At 51.7% G+C, this 22304-nt stretch overlaps 8 protein-coding genes and 1 non-coding gene across 9 annotated transcripts; 3 read left to right on the top strand and 6 right to left on the bottom strand.

Annotated features, from left to right (window-relative positions):
• Positions 1 to 2079: 2079 nt before the first annotated feature.
• On the bottom strand, positions 2080 to 4515 carry QC761_707110 (uncharacterized protein; the record flags this gene model as incomplete). Its single annotated transcript, XM_062882263.1, has 5 exons — positions 2080 to 3043; positions 3100 to 3561; positions 3793 to 4140; positions 4205 to 4279; positions 4339 to 4515. The coding sequence occupies 5 exons, from the start codon at positions 4513 to 4515 to the stop codon at positions 2744 to 2746; spliced, it is 1362 nt and encodes a 453-aa protein (XP_062728281.1). The 3' UTR covers positions 2080 to 2743.
• A 68-nt stretch (positions 4516 to 4583) lies between these two features.
• Positions 4584 to 5583, bottom strand: QC761_0106860 (uncharacterized protein; the record flags this gene model as incomplete). Its single annotated transcript, XM_062873175.1, has 3 exons — positions 5477 to 5583; positions 4766 to 5141; positions 4584 to 4656 (listed from the first exon to the last, which is right to left on the bottom strand). Exons 1-3 carry the CDS (start codon positions 5511 to 5513, stop codon positions 4584 to 4586), a joined length of 486 nt encoding a protein of 161 aa, XP_062728280.1. The 5' UTR covers positions 5514 to 5583.
• Positions 5584 to 6529: 946 nt separating this feature from the next.
• QC761_707100 (uncharacterized protein) lies at positions 6530 to 9533 on the top strand. The gene is made up of 3 exons (XM_062882262.1): positions 6530 to 7401; positions 7659 to 8327; positions 8381 to 9533. The coding sequence occupies exons 1-3, from the start codon at positions 7342 to 7344 to the stop codon at positions 9413 to 9415; spliced, it is 1764 nt and encodes a 587-aa protein (XP_062728279.1). The 5' UTR covers positions 6530 to 7341; the 3' UTR covers positions 9416 to 9533.
• Positions 9534 to 10148: 615 nt separating this feature from the next.
• On the bottom strand, positions 10149 to 12176 carry TAZ1 (Lyso-phosphatidylcholine acyltransferase). The gene is made up of 4 exons (XM_062882261.1): positions 11429 to 12176; positions 11372 to 11390; positions 11206 to 11310; positions 10149 to 11149 (listed from the first exon to the last, which is right to left on the bottom strand). Exons 1-4 carry the CDS (start codon positions 11712 to 11714, stop codon positions 10324 to 10326), a joined length of 1236 nt encoding a protein of 411 aa, XP_062728278.1. The 5' UTR covers positions 11715 to 12176; the 3' UTR covers positions 10149 to 10323.
• QC761_707080 (uncharacterized protein) lies at positions 12156 to 13681 on the top strand. Its single transcript, XM_062882260.1, has 3 exons — positions 12156 to 12415; positions 12465 to 13033; positions 13091 to 13681. Exons 1-3 carry the CDS (start codon positions 12406 to 12408, stop codon positions 13613 to 13615), a joined length of 1104 nt encoding a protein of 367 aa, XP_062728277.1. The 5' UTR covers positions 12156 to 12405; the 3' UTR covers positions 13616 to 13681.
• Positions 13197 to 15147, bottom strand: QC761_707070 (uncharacterized protein). Its single transcript, XM_062882259.1, has 2 exons — positions 14581 to 15147; positions 13197 to 14518 (listed from the first exon to the last, which is right to left on the bottom strand). The coding sequence occupies exons 1-2, from the start codon at positions 14875 to 14877 to the stop codon at positions 13688 to 13690; spliced, it is 1128 nt and encodes a 375-aa protein (XP_062728276.1). The 5' UTR covers positions 14878 to 15147; the 3' UTR covers positions 13197 to 13687.
• Positions 15148 to 15479: 332 nt separating this feature from the next.
• QC761_707060 (uncharacterized protein) lies at positions 15480 to 15740 on the top strand (the record flags this gene model as incomplete). Its single annotated transcript, XM_062882258.1, has 1 exon — positions 15480 to 15740. One exon carries the CDS (start codon positions 15480 to 15482, stop codon positions 15738 to 15740), a length of 261 nt encoding a protein of 86 aa, XP_062728275.1.
• A 2386-nt stretch (positions 15741 to 18126) lies between these two features.
• Positions 18127 to 18251, bottom strand: QC761_0106800. The gene has a single exon. It is a non-coding gene; the product is annotated as a tRNA-Ala (tRNA).
• An 842-nt stretch (positions 18252 to 19093) lies between these two features.
• Positions 19094 to 22210, bottom strand: sgf73 (SAGA complex subunit Sgf73; the record flags this gene model as incomplete). The annotated part of the gene is given in 5 exon segments (XM_062882257.1): positions 19094 to 20466; positions 20520 to 20583; positions 20591 to 21678; positions 21749 to 21910; positions 21993 to 22210. Coding segments are annotated over 5 exon segments (2703 nt in total). The 5' UTR covers positions 22009 to 22210.
• Positions 22211 to 22304: the final 94 nt, after the last annotated feature.

Below are 22304 nucleotides of genomic sequence, written 5' to 3'. Positions count from 1 at the left end.
TGGGGTTCAAGCAGGGCATCAGTGGCTTGCTTTCTCTGGCAGATGTACTCTCCCTGAGCCTCTGCCGAGGTAGCCGTAGGAAAGGTGAGAGGTTTATCGACGTGAAGTGACCAGCTACACCGATTCGAAATACAGAGACACACAGACCGACATGGCAGCTGTCATATGAGAAGCTATCAGCCATACCCGCATAATCTTTTGTGGAAATATAATCATTAGCATATCAAGACCTAGACTACTCAAACAAGCCTTCCTACATGAACTGTACCAGGCCTGAGTCTGTGAACAGAAAGTACCTAGCACATATCTCTCAACCAAACACAGCAGAGATATGGTTCTGATACATGACACAGCTGGTTATCAGTGTCATACATGCCTCTTTAGGATCTGGCGTGCTTCACATCGCTATTAACTCTTGGAACTTTGACATGTCGTGCCCTCGTGGCCGTTTTCTGAATGAGAACGATGCTCCAATGATCATCAGCCTCCAGTCAGCTGGGAATTGATCATGTCTCTTTATCACCCCAACAGAAAACCGATGAAGTTTGCCGAGCAACACATTTCGGAAGCCCCTATTTCTACTTCGCTTATCACGCCGGAACCCTCGAAAAATGCTCTTTCACCACGCTTAGCCATCTCGCCACGCGCTCGCCCATAAAATCCATTTCATACATCCTCCTCAATATCAAACGCCCTCTTCTGATTCAAAGCACTTATCAACCCTCACCATCCGCCCAAAACACCGTCCTCTCATCACCCAAACAGGAAGGCGTTTTAACCTTTCCGAACACCCCCTTTTTCCACACTAGTTCGACGTCCACCAGCTGTCAAACAAAGCCACATCCACAATCCAAAGCCTTCAGCTCCAACCCAACCCCAGCCCAGTATACAATCCCGAGTCCTAAGTTTAGCATTCCGTGGGCCGATAGTACAGCGGTTAGTGCATTTCCGAGTTTGAGCGAAGGCCCAGCTTCGACTCCTGGCCCGCCACAAACAGCGTTTGTTACTTTCCAGCGTTTGCTTTTTTTCTTTTTTTTGCCCCAACATTATCATCATCATCACCAGTCTAGGTCCCCAACAGCATTGATTGCCTCCTCCTCTATCGTGAAGCAGAATACATCCAAGACAAGAAGACCCAACGGAATATATAGGCTTCAACAGTAAACTTCGCAAAAAGACGACGAATACAACACACGCTAAATCCCAACACCAGGGAACGGCCATCTCAGTGTTTTGACAACATTCCTTGACAACTCCCACCTGCCTACCTGCCTGGATGTTCTCGAAAACAAAAAAAAAATACAAAAAAAAAATAAAAAAATAAAAAGAAGCAGTTGAAGAATTCATGATGAGCTGTTTTACCGTAGTTGCACCGGCTGAGAAAGCTCAACATAACAATCAACAGATCTGAAAAACGAGATCGAAGAGCCAGACGAGTGGTTAGCTCTATTAGATGTCTAGATAGTCAAGATGACACAGCCTATATCTCTATATCCATTTATCTAGCCATCTGCTATTCACGCCCTCCCTACAGAAGAGCAAAAATAAGTTAACCAATATCATATTGTGAACCATGCCTCGAAGGATAATCACTAAGCTATCTTATTAAAGATACTTAAAAGGGGTATTGATTTGCTTTTGAGGCAGGGGTTATATTACAACCTAAACACCAACTAAAGTACCCCGACTTTAAATCACCAAAAGCAGAATCCAAGATACAAGTCCTTGGCTCTTGTAGTGGTGGTGCCTCACCTCTCTTCATGCCCACTCAAATAAAGCTTCCTTACATCCAACATCTTGCCCAACACCATATCTCTCCTTCCCCAGACAGATCACAAGACAGCCATATCAAGTTGACAGAATCTTTGCAAATAATATCTCGCTTTTAACAATACACATCTTTTTAAACCTCCCTAATCTAAGGTACTAACTATTCCCTATCCCATACCGTACGGGCCCCTTCAATCCACAAGCAAGCTAAAACGATACTGTCTCAACACGCTTCGCCCCCCTTGCTCTCCTTTTGCCTTTCTCCCCCCCAAACGTAATTACTCGTACAAGGCCCACCCCGCCCTCGATTGGGAAGAATGTTGTAATGGTGATGTGTAGAGGTTATCTCCATCCCCTTTTCAGGCATACTCCTTCTGGGCCCCATTGCCTTCATTTTCCGTACTATGTCGTACCATACCGTACACCAGGTCAACATTTCATGCCGTGTCTTTTTCCTTTTTCCACACCAACCTTTCCCACCCGCATTCATCCAGCCAGTCCGCCCCGCCAGTGAGGTATACAATGCTACCGTTTTCCGTTTCCCCCAACGCTGTAACGACGCCGCAAAACCATGACAACCTTTTGATATGTGTGTGATGTGTGTGCAAGGGGCGTGTTTGGGGAAAAGAGTGACCTGTGCAAGTCAAATGCACGGCCCAACTAGCAACGAGAACAAGAATAACAGCAGCAGAAAAACACACACAACTCCACAACACTACACCGCCAGATTGCCATCAAGAAAAAAAAAACCATGAATCTTGACCATTTTGCCCTTTCCTAACTAATCAAACCCCGTGACTCCATGACGCACCAAGAAGAATGCCCGCCCTCCCCTCAACTCCGTCGTATGGCGTGTGAAGATGGATGCTAGGCTTGTTGACACTAGCAGCTCACCTTGGAACCTTTTCAAGATCATGGACAATAAACGTGTCTTTGATCAGCTTGTGAACTCGCGCTAAGCAGCAATCGCCGTCTAGGCGTTGGCCTGGGAAGCGCCGCGTCCGCGAGGGGCACCGCCGCGACCACCACGGCCCTGTCCAGTGAAGCCACCACGGCCGCCGCCTTGGCTGCCGCTGCGCTGAGACTCGTACCCGCCGCGGCTACCACGGCCACCGGTGGCACCACCACGAGCGGGGTAGCCGGCTCCGCCATAAGCGTTCGACTTGGGACGACGGGGCTCAACGACGATGTTCTCACCGTTCACGGTGTGGGGGTTGGCAGCGGCAGCAGCATTGTAACCGGCCGGGGTCTTGAACTCGACGAAGGCGCAGTTCTGTACAGCTGGGTTAGTCTGGTTCATTGACGTTCATCTAAAAAGATATCGCTTACCTTGGTACGGTTGATGTCGAAGTACACGACCTCACCGAAAGCCTCCAAGGTGGCCTTGAGATCGGCCTCCTTCACCTTATCAGTAACAAATTTGATATAGGCAAGGGTTCCCTCCTTCTCGGTCTGAGTAGCGGTAGCGGCAGGCTGAGCGCGGCTCTGACGCTTGGTCTCAGCGGTCTGCCACTCGCTACCCTGATCCTTGGGGGCGGCAGGGGCGGCCTCTGTGGACTGAGGAGCGGTAGTAGGGGCCTGAGCAGGAACAGGAGCACGCGCCTGAGCAGCAGCAGGAGGAGTCGCAACCTTGGGAATGACAGGCTTGGGAGCCGCGGCAGCAGCAGAAGCAGCCAGGCGACTAGCCCAGGTCATGGGCTTGGGGGGTTGCTGGGGCTTGGGGGGCTCCGCAGGCGCGGAAGCGGCAACAGGAGCAGCAGTGGCAGGAGCCGCGGGGGTCGGCGCGGGATCCTTGGGCTCCTCGGGCTTCGCAGCCGCCTCCTCGGCAACTTCCTCGACGACCTTCTGGGGGGTGGGCTGGGTCTCAGTCTTCTCCTCAACAACTGGTTCTTGGGTCTCGACAACAGGCTCGGGAGCAGGAGCCTCGGCGGCAGCGGGAGCGGGGGCTTCCTCAGCAGCCTCCTCAAGCTTCTGAGAGATAGCGGCGGTGTCCAACTCAGCTGGCTCCTTCTCCCCAGCGACAGGCTCCTCGACAGGAACCTCAGGCTCGGCGGCGGGCTCGGCCTCGGCCTCGACGGCTGGGGCAGCCTCGGTGGCAGCAGCGGCCTCTACTGGAGCCTCAGCGGCGGCCTCAGTCTCCTCAACGGGCTCATCGACGATATATCTCAGGATGTCATTGAGGACAAAGTAACCCGAGGGCTGCTTGGCAAGGACGAAGGACTGGACGAACTTGCGGGGCTCGGCACCCTTGCTGGAGATCTCACCAATGACCTGGATGAGGATGTTCTCGGCAGACCCTTGGGAGTCGACGTTGGAGATGCGGACCTTGGAATCCTCAAAGTCCAACTGCTTGATGCGCTCTTGGATGTTCTTAGCAGACAGTTAGCTTCGAGAGGCTCAACACCTAAACACAAACCCAATTGGAAAGTCTTACAGGTCTGTTGACGCAGACAGTGGTGACCTCAGCCTCGGCACCGGCGACGAACTGAGACTTTTTGCCGTAGAAAAGCTACAATTGACCGTCAGCCCACCAAGCCACTGCACCGCCAGAAATATCCGCAGACTCACGTGAAGCTTGTTGGGGTTCTTGCTCAGGGTTGTGTAGTATTGCTCAACAAAGTACCAGCCGATCTCATCCTTGGGGAGGTCGCTCTGCGAGTTCTCGATCTGGGGAGTCGACTCTGTGGTGGTTGGGCCGGTAGCAGCGTATTGCTCGTGGTGATTAGCATTACCGTTTGTCGACATGATTGCTGTTGTTTTTTTGTGTGATGATTAAAGAAAATAGAAGTGATGACGACGAGGGAGATGGAAAATCACGGCGCGGGCGTGGGGTAGAGTCGGACGAGACTAGGCTTTGTGTGGCGCCGGAGAGAAGTGAGGATATCTCTGGAAATGGTGAGGTCAGCGGAAAGTGGAGAAAAAAAAGACGCATCGAGGGGCAGAGAGGGGCATCTTGGATGGAAGAGAGCAAGATCGGAGGATGGAGCACACGCACTCTTTTTTTGAAGCCGGCTCCGAGAACAGAGCTGGTTTGGCAACGCTTCGGCTGCGTTTGCAGAAAGTGCACCAGGGCGCGGGATCGGGATCGGAGAGGGGGAAGGGCTTGTAGAGAAAGAAGAGAAGAAGCTCGCAGAGATGGACGGGGAGATGGCAAAGACGGATTGGGTCGATGGCTAGAGTCGACGGGATGGTCGATGATTTAGTGGAAGATGGTTTGAATTCTCGAGGTGGAGCTTCTCCAGAGTGGAAAGGGTGACCTGGTGTTGTTGAGAGCGGCTGCGGCAGTCGCGAAACTTTGGGAATCAGGTCGATGGATTCTTGAACACACGCAGAAAATTGATTTGCGTAAGGTCGGGCCGCCTGCCCCCACACTGTGTGGCCGCGGAACTTGCCTTTCAGGTTGCTTCACCACCACACTTCCATAATAAACTTCAGCGATCGGTAGCCAACTCGCCACCAATTGTGTTTTTAGTTTCTGTCCTCAGTACTGGTGATATTGAGATCTGAGCTATCTATAGAGGATTCTGCAGCATCATCTGATCTGATTTGAGCTCGGAAGGGAAGCTCTGCTTGAGAAGAACAGTGATGAGAGTTTGACTACCTATTACCAGGTAGCTCTTTGCTAAAGATTAGCCAGTATGTTCAATCTTACAGCAAGATGCTTCTCTCCATCTCGCTAGGGCAAGGTACTACGCCACTGACATACACATGTGACTACCTTCGGCAAGATAGCTATAGGGCATGCTGAAGATTGCCTCGAAACTGTGCGTACCCGCTGTCGATCAAAGCTCTCAACACTCTGTCTGCATGAGGCAACGCAGAGTTCCCCGCAAGAAGCAGCTGCAGTCAAGAGAGCTGAGAACTTTGTCAGTATGCAAGTTCAATGCTGATCAAGACGGAATGGCGGGTCCGGAAGACGGGGCCCTTGACTCGGGCCGGAGCTCTGGCTCCTGTACCCCGCCCGATGCTTGGCAGATGGCCGGCCCGGAGTCCGGGGTTTTGTTTTCGGGGAGGGGCAGATACCGGCACTGGCCGACCCCGAGTGGGCCGTAATGTCGGTCATGGATGGATGCTCAGAGTTGCAACTTCACACCAACTTAAAAAAAGGCAAAATCTGCTGGAAAAGGAGCATGGCAACCTAGCATAGAGACCAAATACGCGAGGAATCGTCGGTTTATAGATCTAATGGTTTTATCATGCCACAACTGACTTTGTCTGATTTCGATCCTTACCCTGATGCTGATAGAGATCCGCCGCAGATCATATTCAATGCGTGGCTTGTTGGTGAACCAGGGAGCCAGGGTCGGAAACTGATGTCCAGCAGCAAGCCGTCGCCGTCGTTTGAAGAAACCGATCCTCGATCAAACCACTAGGTGAGTTCGAATCTCGCGGCGGGGCACTGCTACCACATCATCCAGATCTATTGAACCCAAGCCCACCATGAAACACGATAGCCTCCAGCCAAACATCACCGTTGCATCGTAATGATCGTTCTGGCGACAGCAAGGCGCAAAATCTGGCCAAATTTTTCTGTGGACACCTGTGCTGTGTCAAGTTAGCAACTTACAGCAGGTAAACAAGCACATGTTGTCAGAAACCCCAATACTCCAAGATACCAAGGCTGCGTCACAGGTGTCACCCCGCATCTTGCTGGCGTTAGTGCCGCCGGATGGCAGCTGCCGGGCCTGTGCACGCCGCAGCGCATTGACATTCGGCGCATCGGCCGGTTTAATTGACCCCCGGCAGAGCAGCGGGTGTTCCGGATACCTGCGCCAGAGTTGCAGTCGTGGCTAGCGACAAGTCACAGCTACTCGGATAGGAATGGCGGGGAACCTGGCGGAAGCACGCGAGAACCCAACGGCGCTATAGTTTCCACGATGCCCACTGAAATGCTGGCAGCTTCCCACCTCACTTGCTTCAGCTTCGAATCGCTGGAGCTTTTAGAACTGTGGGTAATTGGCCGTTATTTCTGGGGTCCATCAGCCATCAGCCATCTGGCCAGGCAGCTCCCCATCTGCTTCAATTTCACCACCGAACTCCCTACGTTCTCTTATATTTTTTTGATATCATATCACATCACAAGCGGGTGCCGATCGCGGATCATCTCTCGTTGGCCTTTTTTTATGCCAAGCTGTCCTTGTGTTCACATCTCTCAGGGTACAAGAGACCGAGGCTCCCGTTTCTCAGGAACAAGTCCCAAGCCCTCAGCTCACTTCTGGCCCTTGAGCAACTAACTCCCCATTATTTATTACTAATCACCCTATATCATACCGTACTCTGCCGTCTTCTTGCCACCAGCAGTGATGCCGTATCACGCTGCTGCATAGCATAGCATGCGCACGCCGTTGCGAAGCGAATGCGACCTGCCTGATGGAAGCTCCCGAAGAGTGACCGCCATTTGTCCGCCATCTCCCCTCTATCGACGAAGTGGTTTCCCTGCTCGGTTAACTACCGGCGAGTCCCCGCCAATATCTGGAGTAACGCAGCAAAACTGAGCGCGAGGGCGGGGATGCGGGCGGCGAGTTGAATACCCATTCTGGCCTTTTGTTTACGAGAACACCGAAATCAACCATGGTTTACTGTGGAAAGGCATCACAGGGCTGCCAGAACTGTCGAACGAGACGCATCAAGGTGAGTTTTTACGTATTAAGCCCCATGCCCTGACATCAGACTACATATACCAGACACTACCAGGCAGGGCCCGGCCCAATCCGCAGCCGCCCATGTGGCCCAGAGCTTCGGGTCGTGTTCCCGCTATAGATACCTGCCTGCGGGCTCACCTGGCGGTCTGTCATCTGTCAGATCTGTGTCGTGTCAAAGGATCGAAGATCAGTGTACCGGTGGAAGGGTTCTGGATCTTGTGCTGACGGACATGTGGTGCCTCGCAGTGCGACAAAGTCCGCCCTCAGTGTGCGCAATGCATCCGGGTGGGTAAGCCGTGTCCCGGGTACCGAGACCAGCTCTCGTTGATGTTCCGGGATGAGAGTAGCAAAGTTATAAAAAGAGCACACCAACAGTGGGGTGTGCCGGATACATCCGAACAGGGAGAAGGATCAGGATCTTCGCCAACGCCATCAACATCTTCATCTTCCTCGGCCACCTCGCCAACGTCGACATTAACAGCATCTCCAATTAGTATACGACGTCGGCTGGCAGCCTCCCAATCACCACAATCGGCATCATCGGCGATCACCTTCAAACGAGAAGCCCTCGAACTGGGGTACAGAGTGCCCACGGAGATATCCATCAATGCCGTCGACAGGGCTATTCAGTTTTACATTGAGCATTATGTGATTGGACTTCCAGATGAGCCAAAGGTCGGGCAGGAGCTTCAAGGAAGGCCATGGGTCCACTCAGCAATAACGCGAGAAATCATGGCAGCCGTTGGGCTGGCCAGCTTGTCCAACATTAACGGCGACAAGAAATTGAGTACGTTATCGAAACAACACTATGGGCGTGCGTTGCACAATATTTCGTCCTCCATCATGGCCAGGCATGTTCCGGAACTTGACCTCGATGTCATTCTCCGAGCTGTAGTCATGATGGCCATGTACGAGGTGAGTACCGTACCTCAGTTCTGAATGCTGGTTTCTGCTAACGCCGAATCAAGGTTGTTCGCGGAAGAGACGAGAAGCCAGCCCCTGGAGCGCGAACTCATATCATGGGCGGTGCTGCCATTCTAACAAGCTTTTTGCCCTTTCACCAATCGCAATCTGAAGGTCTCCGCGGGCTCCTCCAGCTGTGCTTTTCCATGATAGCGTCGACCCAGGGCGCCTTCCAGTACACGTCACCAGAACCAAACAACATGATCCCCTCCCGACCAGAGCCACAAACCGGCGAAGGAGGCCTACCCCCACCATTCCAACAATGGCTTTCCATGGGCGCCAACATGGCCACACCAAAGGAGATACCATCGACCGAACTTATCCTCCCTGTAGTAGAGTTGGTCAAGCTATCAGGCTATGTACGAAGCCAACACTTTATCGACGGACAGCAAGCCACCACCGACATGATCGGCACAGCTCTTGCTCTAGACGCGCAGTTTGGCGCCTGGGAGGATCGCCAGGACGGACCATGGACCGTCATCGAAGAGCAAGTCAGCGACAACTTCTTCCCACCAGATGCGGTCTTTGAGGGCCGTTATCACATCTACACCGACATGTACTTTGCCCGGATATGGAATCATTACCGCTGGGCGAGAATTATGCTCAGCCAGCTCCTCATCGAAAGCGTCCAGCGCTTCCCGAGCAGCAGCTCGTCTCTTATATCCGACAAGAAAATACAGCAAATACAAGACTGCCTTGTCCGTCTTGTGAGGGATACACTCATCTCCATCCCAACACACTACCGGCATCCAAACCTCCAACCTGAACACCTCGAACACTTTGACAAAACGCAAGGCGGCGCAGTGATTGGTATTGCAGGAATACCGACGTTATTATTTGAGATCAAAGTCGCGGGAGTGGCGCCGGGGATACCGAGGCATTACCGAACGTGGGCGATGGGGATACTGGAGACGATATGGGCCAAGATGGGGATGTACCAGTCGAAGGTGTTGTCGGGTATGCTGGCCAAGACTATTGAGTCGGAGGGGTCACCAGAAAGGGGGTCGCCTGTTTGGATCAAGGAGGAGGGATATCCGTGAGAACTGGGTTGTATATGAGGTCATCAAAGTGTGTTTATACTCTGCTTAAAAGAGTACCACTGCCTCCGAGTTGAATCTTTCAGGATATCTGAAGATGAAATCGAAAATATTCCCTTCACTACCTGAAATCCAAAGACCTTGGCCGTGACCGTGATGTGTGATGAGCAAAAGCAAACCACAGGCTCAACATCTCCTGTCCACCTCTAGCATTCAAGCATGGACCACCCATCCCTGCTCGCTCCTTCCCTATGCTGATGTCTGCACCTTCCCAGAACAGAACGACGGTTTCTATACCAGGTCAACCACCTACCTTCTAACAGCAGCTCGAGCATCTTGGCTAGGGCGCCACTGACTCTGTGGTCAGGACAAATGGTCAAGCTGTAAGAGCTGCTGTTACCGCCCCCCAGCCGGGGGCTTGCAACCGATAGCCCCCGACTTCGATTACGAAGTAAAAACCCCCGTAGGGTTTTCGTAGCTGGCCACTCTCAAGGTTGGCCGGTGAGCTTTTTGCTTTTCTTTCTTTACTTTTGAAACAATGCCTCCATAAAAACACCTGTCATACACTGGCGAGATGCGACATCTCCTCAGAAGTGCTGTGTTGTTCTGCACCTGCCAACAAGCAAGACTTTCAAGATTAGGTCGTTGCCGTTGTCCGCAGAGCGACTCGATCATCTCACGATCATACCAACACCTCACACATTCCCAACCAAAAGCAAAATACAGTTGAAAGAAATTCCTCATGGTACAATTCGTTCGCTCCCCTCCCAAATCTATCTCTAGCCATCCTCTCTCCCGCTTTTTTATCTTTCCCAAACACCACGCGAAGTAAAACAAAAATATATACACAACAAGCCGATAAACACCACCCATCCCCAAATTCCAATCCCAAATTCTTTTCCTCAAGTCTCCTAATCCTGATTAATCTGACTCCCATCAACCCGGCTCCTATACTTCTTCCCCTCCTCCCCCTTATCCACCCTCCACGTCTCCGCCCTTCCAAAACTCTCCTCGCTCTCCTTGTAAACCCCCCTCTCGCTCCTCAACCGCAAAATCTCCTCCCTCATCCTCCTCGCAACCTCAATTCTGATCTCCCTCGCCTCTCTGCCGTTGCGTAACTCCTCACTCGTCAACTCGCCCACCTGTCGTTGCCCATCCCCATCCCCATCATCTGTCTGTTCAATCACAGCTGTCTTCCACAACCACCCCACCGTTTTCGTCGTATTCCCCTTCTTAGTCTCCCTCCTGACAAGCTCATCCCACCTCGCCTTCAAGTCCCCAAACGTCGCCTCATAGTCCAGCACCCCCCCAAAAGTAACCCTCACCGTCTTGCCCACCCTCGGCAAAAACTTTGGAAACCCCCTGTCCTCCGCCATGCACTTTTGCGTTCCGTCGATAAACATGGGGACAATATCCGGGCTTGGCTCAGACTCCAAGATGAGCCTCGCGACGCCCCACTTGAAGTACCGCAAATCAACATCGGGGTGTTGATGGACCAGCCCCTCGGGGAAGACGTGCACCCAGCTGTACCGGCGGTGTTGGGGGTGCGTTAGCGGGGAGAGGATCGAGTCGGTGCCGGTGGTGGTGTAGTAGGGTGATGCGGGAGGGGAGGGGGACGGGTGGGAGAGGAGGCGGATGGCTTGCGTCATGCAGGGTTGGAAGAGGCCGCCGTGGGGGGAGTGTTTGGATCGGTGGCAGGGGAGGACTTGGCCGTGGGTGAAGAAGGAGGAGAAGAGTCTAGGACAAAGGGTTAATGAGATACAACGGGGGATATTGGGGATGGGGGAACAAACTGGTTCTTGAAGCAGATGTCATGTGCCCCTAATGTCCAACGGAGGTTGTTAGGGTTGAAGGCGTATGAAAGAGGCAGCAAACCCCATACCATGGGGTCGTCAAGACTGGATTAATCATGAGTTTCAACCTCATCTTGTATCACAGCATTTGAAGATCATCACTCACACGCTGACATGGTTGGAAACTAAGAACCACATACAAGTCAGCGGACTTTGATATTACAGTATAAAAATATATTAATACAGCAGAGGATAAAACTGGGTGAGAAAATACCAGTTAACAATCCCCTCTCCCTCTTCTCCGGATCAGCCCGGCTGTCCAACAGCTCCCTGAACTGAGCCAGCCCGTGCGTCTCTACCGTGTTGAACCCGTGCAGGAAGCAGCGCGAGATCAGACCCGTGATCCCCATAATCATCGACGACTTTACGCGCATCGACAGGCTCGGCATCTGTGCCGGCGGCCGCGACGGCGACATTTCGCGGAGTTCTTGGGATTGTTGTTCTGACATTTGAGTTTTACGATACTCGGGGGGGATATTAAAACTCAATGTTGTATTACCAATGGTGATGTGTAAGTGAGATATATCTGTGGGTGAGGTGAGTTTATAAGTTAAGAGGATGGTTTGTTGCCCGATGTAACACTGTGACGGTTAAAAACAGGAAGGAGTTAGAGATTTTTGTTGAGGCCCCCGAGAAAAAGAGCAGCGAAACTGGTGGTCTATTGCATTGCCGAGGGGGAGGAAAGTGGAAAAAAGAGAGAGCAAAGATATAAGATATGGGAATCGTGAAGAGACCCGACCGTAAAAGAAGACGAGGTGTGAGTGATGTGACGGGCAAAAAAGCAAGAAACGGCGCAGGACCAACAAAAAGCTTCGAGTTTCTCTTCAGCAGGTTTGTCAGTCGCCCACCACGAGGAGGGCCCACACACACACACACACACACACACCCTTCTCTCTTCCGAGCGATCGGAAAGATGGAGACAAAGTTCAAAATCGCGGCCCGCAACAGAAAAGAACGCGACCCGCGCCGATTTTAGCATGTGCCCTGTCGCCTCCCCTGGTAAAAGGACAAGGGGGGGTTTAATGCCAAGCTTCCCCAGTATTGAAATCGACCCACATTTATTTTGACAGCAGCTCTGTTGCTGGTTGAAACTTCTTCCCAACATTGAGATCTTAGCAGTTGATATCGACACGCGCAAATATGGCACACAGTAAGTCATACATTTATTTGAGGTACAGCCATGCAAGCTAACCCTCCAGGCAAAAGAAACACCACCCGCCCAATCTTCACCTCCCACGAGCGGACCATGGCTCGCGCGGCCTGGGGTGATTCCACCGCCCGTCTCGGCCGCGACTCCTTCCTCCCGTTTGCCTCCTGCTGGCTATGTCTGGAGCCCGCCATCGATCCTGTCGCATGCACCAACGGCGACTTATTCTGCCGCGAATGCGCCCTGAGCAACATCCTCGCCCAAAAGAAAGAAATCAAACGCAATGAAAAGGCCCGTGAACAGGAAGACAAGGAGGCTCTGGAGGAGCAGGCGCGTGCCGATGCCGAGGCCGAGGCGAGGGCAATTCGGGAGTTTGAGTTGACACAGGCCGGGCTGAGTCTCAAGCCTGCTGCTCGAGCCGATGGGAGGAAGTCGTCGACGTCAACATCAACACCAATTGGAAAACCGCCACCTGAGGCAACACCATCGGAATCAAACGGGACACCTGATCCTACTGCGAAAACGGGCGAGAAACGCAAGTTTGCCCTTGACGAGGACGAATTAGCACGTATTGCATCCGAGGAAAGAGCCAAGGCAAGAAAGGCGATTGACAGTGAAAAGGTACGGCCACCTTCAAGGCATATGTTTCAACTGGATAAATAGCTAACATCAAATCAGGCCGCAAAACCAACACTGCCCTCCTTCTGGTCCCCATTCGTAACGCCCTCCTCCAACAAAAACAACACCCTCCACGAAGTCAAGAGGAAGACCAAAACCCAACCAACTTGTCCCTCGAGCTCACAAGACAACCCCCACTATTACTCCCTTCACACTCTCGTAACAATCCACTTCACCGAAGAAACCGATTCCTCCACCAAAAAGACAACAAGAATATGTCCTGCCTGTAAAAAGGGCCTGACCAACTCATCCAAAGCCACTCTAGCAAAGCCATGCGGCCACGTCCTTTGCAAGAGCTGCGTCGACCAGTTCATGAAGCCTTCCTCCTCCAAGTCATCAGAACCGGTCTTGTGTTATGTCTGTGAAGCTAACCTGACAGAGTTCAAACCCAGCAAGAAAGAGAAGGAGGGCAAAGAGAAAGAAAAAGTACGTCCCGGCCTCGTCGAGCTACGCAGAGAAGGTACTGGCTTTTCTGCGGGAGGAGCCAACACGGTCAAAAAGGACACTGTAACTTTTACCGTGTAGATGTTTTATCCGGAACGCCCGCAAATACCCAATATTCTTCTATATAACAATCAATGTATTTCATAATCGGCGTCACCTCATCATTGATGCCCCAATCCTCCCGCCTTTTACCAGATCCGCCAGCACTCCCCTCCCAACCAGTTGCCAGCCCCCTTTCTCATTTCTCTTCCTCATCCTCCCCACCAATATCCTCTTCAAAGCAGGCCATTGCACCAAGAACCCAGCCACGATGTAATACAGCTTAATAATAACCCCATGCACCACATCCTTTGTCAGCATTGTCGTCCCGTGGTTAAAGAAACCCTTCAACAACTCGCCTCCAATCCCATCATACAACGCCCTGACCCCCTCCTCCCTTCGTATCCTCGCCACAGTATTAAAGATCCCACCCCTCTTCTCCTTTTCACCCTCACCCTCACTACTCTTACGCCCCATCTGCAGCCTCGCCTTTCCAATCTGAAACGGGTAGGTAACAGCAGTAGCGCCAACTTTGCTCATCGCCGCCAGCAAAAAGGTGACCCCGCTCCCCGGATCGTCCCACTTCTTTCTGTCAACCAACACCCTCTTCAGTATCGCCTGCAAGAAGAATGTCAAGCTTGGGTTGAGCGTCAAGACCAAAGATGCTGAATATCCAGCCCAAAGTCCAAGAACACCCCCCTTCTCAGCCTGAATCTCCCTCAGCACCTCCCAAAACCCTTTTTGCGTTTGTTGTTTCCGTGTAGGTGAGGAAGACGGCGACCTATCCAGCAACGACGCCGTCTGCCTCCGTGTGACAACGTTGCTCACCGGGGTGGTGAACAACTTTGCGCAAGCCCCCGCTGCAGCTCCCACCGCCAGCTCCTCGACAACTCTTAGATATTGCAGATCCGGATGTCGGCCTACGAGGCGTCGCGCGCGGAACCACTATCCCAACCTCTGTCAGCATTTCCCTACTATTATCAATGGTTGGGGGTGGGGGGACTTACGGTATAAAACAAAAAGAACAGAAATGAATCCGCCGCTGATTTGAGAACATCGGCGCTCAAACCGGAAAAGAATGCCGGGATCCCGCCCTCGGTGTCGTAGATCTTGACAAAGGCGTCAAAGACGGAGCGGTAACACTCATCTTCGGAGAGGGAGTCGTCGAGGCGGAGCTGGCGCTGGACTTTGAGGCGGGTGTTGACTAGGTCGAGGGGATAGGTGAGGAGGGTGGAGATTACTGTGCCGGCCGCGCCGGAGGAGGCGTGGCCTAGGGAGGGGAGGAGTTTGGATGCTCGTGGCATTCTGTGAGTGTAAAATGATGGGACAGACAAGGCGACAAGTGGGAGGTGATAGAAAGATCAGAAGGGAGCAAGTAAATTGGGGGAGGAAACGGAAAGATTGGGTGGTCCTTGTCAATTCATATAGGTACAGGACAAAACTATCGTGAACCTCGGTAACATGCATGCTCTTTCCCCGTTGCAATGGACATGAACGCATCGGCCATGCATGTTTGTGGGGGGGAGCTCGGAGTGTTTAAACCAAGACGTCATCCCGCTTCTTAGCGTGCTGGAACCCCCCCCCCCCCTGGTTTGTTCGATTGTGGGGTGCATGAGGGTTGGTGATCAACGATTTTTGCGACACCCAATTCTGGATTTCACATGTTATATGTATGAGAGGATGCAGGTACGGTAAGTTTCAAAGCTTAAAGGATCCTTTTGTGAAATAAAATGGATTTTGGAATAGGTCTGTTGCCCGAAATCCGTTGCATCTTCTCACATGCTTATATTGGGGTTTCTGAAAGTATTTGGGCAGCTAACGAATCGATCTTGTGGAAGCTTTTCGATATGGAAGTTGAGAAGACTTTATTGAGATATTCACCAATTCCACCGTCATCCCTACAAAAATGCGACAGTCTCCCTACTGTCACTTACGACCTCAGAGAAACATCGTCCTCAGGCCTGTCTTGGAGAGCGACCAACCGTTTGACAAACGAGCTGTTATAGACGGGGATTGCTCAAAAGTTGATACGGCAGTCGCCAGCAACACCAATTTCTCCTATTCGGCTTTCACTACACACACAGATATCACCAACTCCCAAGAAGTAACATTTAAAACATTATATCCTTACCGACGGCGGTTCTTCATACAAAACCCCTTTAGTTAATCCCCGCTTATTTTATACGATTGTGGCGGCTCAGAAATTTCTTGGTGGATGCTATCTTTTCTCTTTCCGGCGAACAACATCTAGCAGTCTAGAGCCTCTGCGCCTGGCCGGGCCAGGTTCAAGAGAATCTTCATGCATATGAGTCTCCTGTTCAGCCCATGATCCCTCGCGTCATGAGATATTGGTTCGCATAGGACCAGGACCTCAAAGAGAGGGTGATAGATTCTCTCTTTGATCAGTTTGGGGCTATAAGGAGTTCTTGTTTGACTTCTGCTTTACTCCATTTTCTGACCTTGAGTTCACTGCTCATGAGGGAAAGCGTTAGATGATTTCAGGCAATCTTATCGGCCTCCAAGGTACGTCACGAGATGTAACCTTCTTCCAGGTAGTTAAGAAGAACAAGAGATCCCTGTGAGACTGAATAACGGGGAACAGATAGCAAACCCGATCTTGTATAGGAGACCTAAGGACAGGATAACGATAGCGATTGGATTTGTGATAGATTAAACTAGCGTCTCTATCCTTAATCGCTAAAAGGTAGTAGACATCTTCTTAATTAGGATAGAAATAAGAGTAAGTTATATATGATTAAAATCTTATCTATTGTGGCTGGCTCTATTTTGATTAAGACGCCGCGGAAAGTGGTAATGGATTGCCCGTTCGTATTATTGATGGAAAAGTCGGAGGAGATTATCTTGATGGGCTGGATTACCCGAATCGTGACCACATATGTTCTCTTTTACCGTTCCAGTGGACTAGCTGTAGACTGGTTGAAGAGGGGTCCAAATTAAAGGGCATAAGCTTAGTATATCTAAAAGAGATGTAGAGGACTAAAGAAACGAAAGCTGAGAGCTCTTTCACCGTCATTCAAATTCTTATCAACTAAAATGACACGTATAATAAGTATAGTTCAAGGGAAGGTATAGCACTCGAAATATAGTCAGACCTTTGGCAACAACAAAACTCCAAAGACTTTCACATTCAATATCAAGTCCATTCTCAGACACTATTATCTTCCTATTGATATTGTTACATCACGATCCGTCTTGAGCCCTATGATGGTAGCCAGAGTCGCCCACTGCCTATCTCCCACCCAAGTTCACCCCCACCCAAGTTCACCCCTACCCAACTACCTCTTAGCTACATACTGACCCTTACAATACCTCCCCTCTTACAAAACAACACTCCCCCATCACAACAAAGGACCTCGAGGTCACGAGCGTACTTCGCTCCTAGACCACATCTCCATCACACAAGTTTTCCAACAGCCAACCCAACACCAATCCCATCCACCGCTTCCACACGATCTTTATTTCACGATTAGCAGTGAACAGAACATACCCAACCTCCTGCCCCAGTCCCCCAATCTTTCAACGCCCAGCAACCTGCAATCACTACTCAACTAATTCGGCCCCGGTCCGGTCCTCTACATACCCTCGGACTGGGACGCTTTCGCTGCGCTCGCTCGTGAGCTTGGTCGCCTTCCTCCATCGTTGAGTCGAAGGACCGAGAGATCGAAACACCCTCTCTAGGAGATTCCCCTCGTCCTCGTACAAGCAGCAGGGTGCAGAATCGTCTCTAGCTGTGTATCCTGTGGAACCATCTACCGCGGGGAAGCGACTGGCCTAACAGAAAACTTCCCGGTGCTCCTTGTTCCGTGGTGGTCTGTATTAACACGGTAGTATGCTCCGAAGGTAAGGTAGCCACTTTTGATGTGAGGGGATGACGGATGTGCCTACGTAGGAGGGGAGAGGCGGCGTGGGTGGAGAGCAGGCGGTAGAAGTGATCGGTTGGTGCTATCTTGGTATCATCTGCATATCTAAGGTAGGCGTCAAGAAATTAGATAGATAGCCCCAATCCTTCTTTCTTTCGATTTCTCGTCTTTGAAGCGTCTGGCAGTCTGATTCCAAGTCGACTCAATATAACTATAAAAGTCCACAACGACAAAGTATCACTGTCCTGGTCTATCGTGGGACTATCTCCCCTTAACGGGTAAAATACATAATCTCGACGATGCTAAATAACAAGAAACTAAGGCCAATTATCAACTCACCCCTTGTCCATTCAAAAGTTTTTTTTTTTTTAATCTTTTTCTTTTTTTTGCTTTTTTTTTTGGCTAGACAAATGGTCAGAGAAACACTATGCACAAAAAACCAACACTTAGATCTCTTCCCACATCAAAAGAATGTTCCCACATCAAAAGAATGTTCCCACATCAAAAGAATGTTCCCACATCAAAAGAATGTTCCCACATCAAAAGAATGTTCAAAACATCCGACCACCAACGCCGCCACCATTCCCCATATCACAGCCAATTCCACCATCTTTTCCCCCAAAAAGATAAACCAGCCCGACCCAGCAAAAGAATTACTATCATAGTGGATCATGGACGAGCTGGGAATCGAACCCAGGACCTTTCGCATACCGTTTGAACTCCACCTCTCACATCAGAGAGCCTTCATTTTTCTCAAATATGCTAAGCGAACGCTCTACCAACTGAGCCACACGCCCCCTTTCAAATCTTCATGTCCCCCACCCCCAGTCTCCCACCATTTAACACCCACCAACCACCACCTCGACTCACCCTTAACCTCCCTCCACCCCCTTCATCACCCCTCACATCTCGTCAAACCACCACACACACACATCTTCACTTTCACCACCACAAGCACAGTCAAAAATATCAATTCCTGCTTTCTCACCCTGCGATGATAAACCCTATAGTGTACACCCCCCCATTTCCTCTAATAAAACACTGATTAAACACTTCCCCCAAGAAACAAACCCCCTTCTATAGGGTAATCCAGCACGATTCAAAGCCAAGCAACCATCAATTCCTTGCGTCAAATCCAGAGCTGACCCAGCCTTTTTGCCCAAAACTAACAAATTGAAGTAAAGCAAAAAAAAAAAAAAAAAAAAAAAAAAAAAAATCCAGCAAAAGAAAGGACGGTAAACAATCAAAGCCAAAACTCCGTTTCGCTTCCCCCCTCTTTGACCCCGAGAAAAATATCCATCCCCATTGATTGCTGTCCTGGAACCCTTCGTAGGAAAAATGTATAAAAAAACGCCGACCGAAAAACATGGATATAATAGTAGCAATGTCGAGATAACGACAATTACCCCGAGAAAAGAAGAAAAGGAAAGCAAAGGGGTATATAACATCGAAAAGCCACTCCTCCTCGTGGCAAAGCACCGAAAAGGATATGTCCGCTAAGCCAGGTATTCCTATTCCTGGCCATGATATTAGTTTCGCCGATAAGGCGGGTATAGAGGATCTTCTTGATCAGGGTACACAACAAATCCGTGCATCATAGACTCAACCCCCCAGCACCCATCAAATAGTCCAGCTCCTCCTACTGCTGGCCCTGAAATGGATTCTGTTGATGTGGTAAAAATAGTTGTTGCTGATAATGCTGCTGGTGACCTGGGTATCCGGCAAACCCCTGCGTCTGCTGCATCATAAACTCGACCCCCGTGTTTCCTCCCACAAAGTCGCCATGCACCAGCTGCCTCGATCGCGCCTCCACCTGTGACGGAGACAAGCCCGGCATCGCTAACGGCATCGACATCGTCCTCGACACCGGCGACACCGGCGGCTGAGCATCTGATGCCCGCCTTATCATAGGCATAGGGTGGGCTGGCCCTGCCATTGCAAAACCAGCTGCCTGAGCCTCTAGTTGATGAGCAAACCCGGCTTGTTGCTGCATCGCCCGAAACTGGGCAAGTCGATAATGGGCTGCGTGGCTAGTGGATGGGTCGATGTGTGATTGAGAGAAGCGGCGTGGTACAAACTGTGTGTTCAGTTGCGATAGCAAGACCTGGCTTGGAAGCCGAAGATGAGGAGGCACTCCTGCCCAGTTTGCGGGTACTTGCTGTGGCGGTAATTGAATATGTGTGGGTCGTGCCCGTGAAGCAGGCCGTGCGATGGGTGATGCCGGAACTGTCTCCGGGCTCAGCTCAGGAGGCGCCATTGCAACTGCCTGAGACGGCACTACCGGACTCGAAGGTAAGTGGGATGAAAGAGAGCTTCGCCGCTGTTTCTGCTGCTGTTGGAGAAGATTTCGTTGCGGGGGCACTTGTAAGGTGACAATCTTTTGAGGTCTGGCCGGGGGTTCAGCCATGGGGAACACTGGAGAAGAACCTTGTGTTGTAATCGACCCCCGGCGTGAACCCGCCTCCGATCCAAGACGCGGAGTAGGAGGAGGGTTAGGTGTCTGTGGACTACTTGCCACCGGGACCTGCACCCACTGCATCGCGGGTGACGACGTAGCCGGTTGTGCGGGCCTTCCTAGTATAATGACCCGTCTTTGAGCAACGAGCGGGTCCTCTTGCTCGGGTTGCTCGGGTTGCTCGGGTTGCTCAGGTTGCCCAGGTTGCTCAGGTTGCCCAGGTTGCTCAGACTGCTCAGGTTGCTCAAGGGGAGACGGTCGAGAAAGCATAACCGGTGTTGGCAATCCCTGCCGCCTAGGTCTAGCCTCCCCTGGCCGCGACACCAAGACCCCCATCTCTTGTTCGGGGGGAGATGGGACAGAAGGTAAGTTGGGTGTATTTGGCCGAGACTTCGGCACTTTCAGAGACAGCGATGGTCTCGCTCGAGGTGGGTTGAGGTTTGGTATAGATTCCGACTTTAGAACCGGTGTTGGGTATGCCTGTTGTGATCGCGGTTGCGGTTCCGGTTCCGGTTGCTGCTGCTGCTGTCTCCCCGGGATCGTGCCAGTATTCGACCCTGTTTCTGTAAGCGGGTGGCTAGCTCGTCGCTGGGGAGGGAGAGACGCTGACTGGTTTCTTGGTAACTGGGGTGGAGGCGACGATGCAATACCAGGCGGAGCTTTCTAAGCCCGACCTGTCACCGACGGCCGCCGTTGCGGTGGTCCAGCAAGACTGAAACTCGCCGAGCGTCGTTGAAAATCGGTACCGCCCATGATGATGTCAGGCTCCCCGGGGGCATCCTCGGCATCAAACAGGCCCGGATGCCCATCCGGAAGCCTCTGGGCGCCGAAGCCGCTGACCTTGAATATATTGACCCGCCCACCATTCGTGGCCGTCTGCAACTGCTCATGCAGTCTCGAAAGCTGATACTGCCTCTTAATCGGCGTAAACACCGGCTGCGGCACCACCGGCTGCGGATTCCAATGAGCCAGCGCAGCCATCACCGCGGCCGTCTCCTCATCACTGTCCACCGCCGCGGCATTCACATCATCCTCATCCTCCAAAGGCGCATTCGCATCAATCGCCGCCTTTTGCTGCTTGGCCTGATTCTTCTTCTGATACGCCAACAACAACATGTCATACGGCAAGCTCCTCCCCGGCACCGCCCTCTTCGCGCTCATACTATGACTCTTACAAGTCAAGCTCCTCGCGCAAGGCAGCCCATTAGCTAGCGTAACACCACACTGCCTCTCCACATCCACCGGCCCCTTCGGCTTAGCCACCTTCCCCTTGGGCTCCTCCTTCTTTTTCTTCGTCTTCCCCCCCATCTCCCCATCAGCCTTCCTCTTCTTCCCCCCAACCTCCGTCTTCTTCCCGGCAACCCTCTTCGCCGTCTTCCCCGCCGTCCCACCACCACCACCACCACCCCCAACTTTCCCCCCCTCCCCATCATCATCATCACTATCATCCCCACCAACCCCGTTCTCCCCCTCAATCTTCCTCGCCTCCTCCTGCTGCTTCGCCCTCTCCCTCGCCTCCCTAGCCTCCTTCTTCCTCTGCGCCTTCTCCTTCTTAATCTTCAAACACCGCGCAATATGCTCCTTGGCCGCAATCCTCGTAACCCCCTGCTTGCAGTGCTTGCAAGACTGAAGCTCGGGTACATCATCAAGCGGTCGGCCGGTAGAAAACGTCTCGCGGGAGGACTCGTCAAGCTGGTTGACCACGGGGCTGGGGGGCGACGCGGCGGCGGCGGCGGCGGTGGTGGTTTCTTTTGTCTTCTTCTTATCATCTGTTGTCGCTCCCAACACCATCAGCAACACCACCCAAACGCACGAAAGGAGCGAAAAGGGGATACTAACCCTCCACAACCCCCCCCTCCTTCCAACTCCCCGGCTTGATGAACCTCGGCCCGGGCTTCTTCAGCTTAATCTTCCCATCCACCCCCCCTCCGCCTTTCGCCCCCCGCAACGGCGTCATGGACTTCTTGTTCATCGAAGCCACTTTTATTGTCGCTTCTTCGTCTATTATTTCCCATCATCATCAGCTTGATACCCTCCCCCCCACCCCCCCCTAGCGCGTCGGGTTGGGTTATCGCATGCATACCTTTGCGCGACTCCATCGTCGTGTCGTCGCTTATCAAATCAATCAATCAATCAAGCAGCCCCAACAAACCCTGTAATGGAAAAAAAATCGAGTGGAGCAAGATGGTAGCGCATCACACAACCGAGTAAAAAAAATCCTTCACTGAGTTGGGTTGCTCTTTGTTGTTGTTGTTGTTGTTGCAAAAGTCGAAAAGTCAAGGTTCAAAGAGCAAGCCAAGTTGCGTCTTAGAAGTGCAGTGACTACCACTTGCGCACCACCACAAGGCAGCGCGACGTATAAAAGTGGAGACTTGTACTCAAATTAAGGTTATCG

Source organism: Podospora bellae-mahoneyi, chromosome 7 (assembly GCF_035222275.1).
Source record: "Podospora bellae-mahoneyi strain CBS 112042 chromosome 7, whole genome shotgun sequence".
In the NCBI taxonomy this organism is placed as follows: Eukaryota; Fungi; Ascomycota; class Sordariomycetes; order Sordariales; family Podosporaceae; genus Podospora; species Podospora bellae-mahoneyi.
This window is presented reverse-complemented; position numbering and strand designations above follow the sequence as displayed.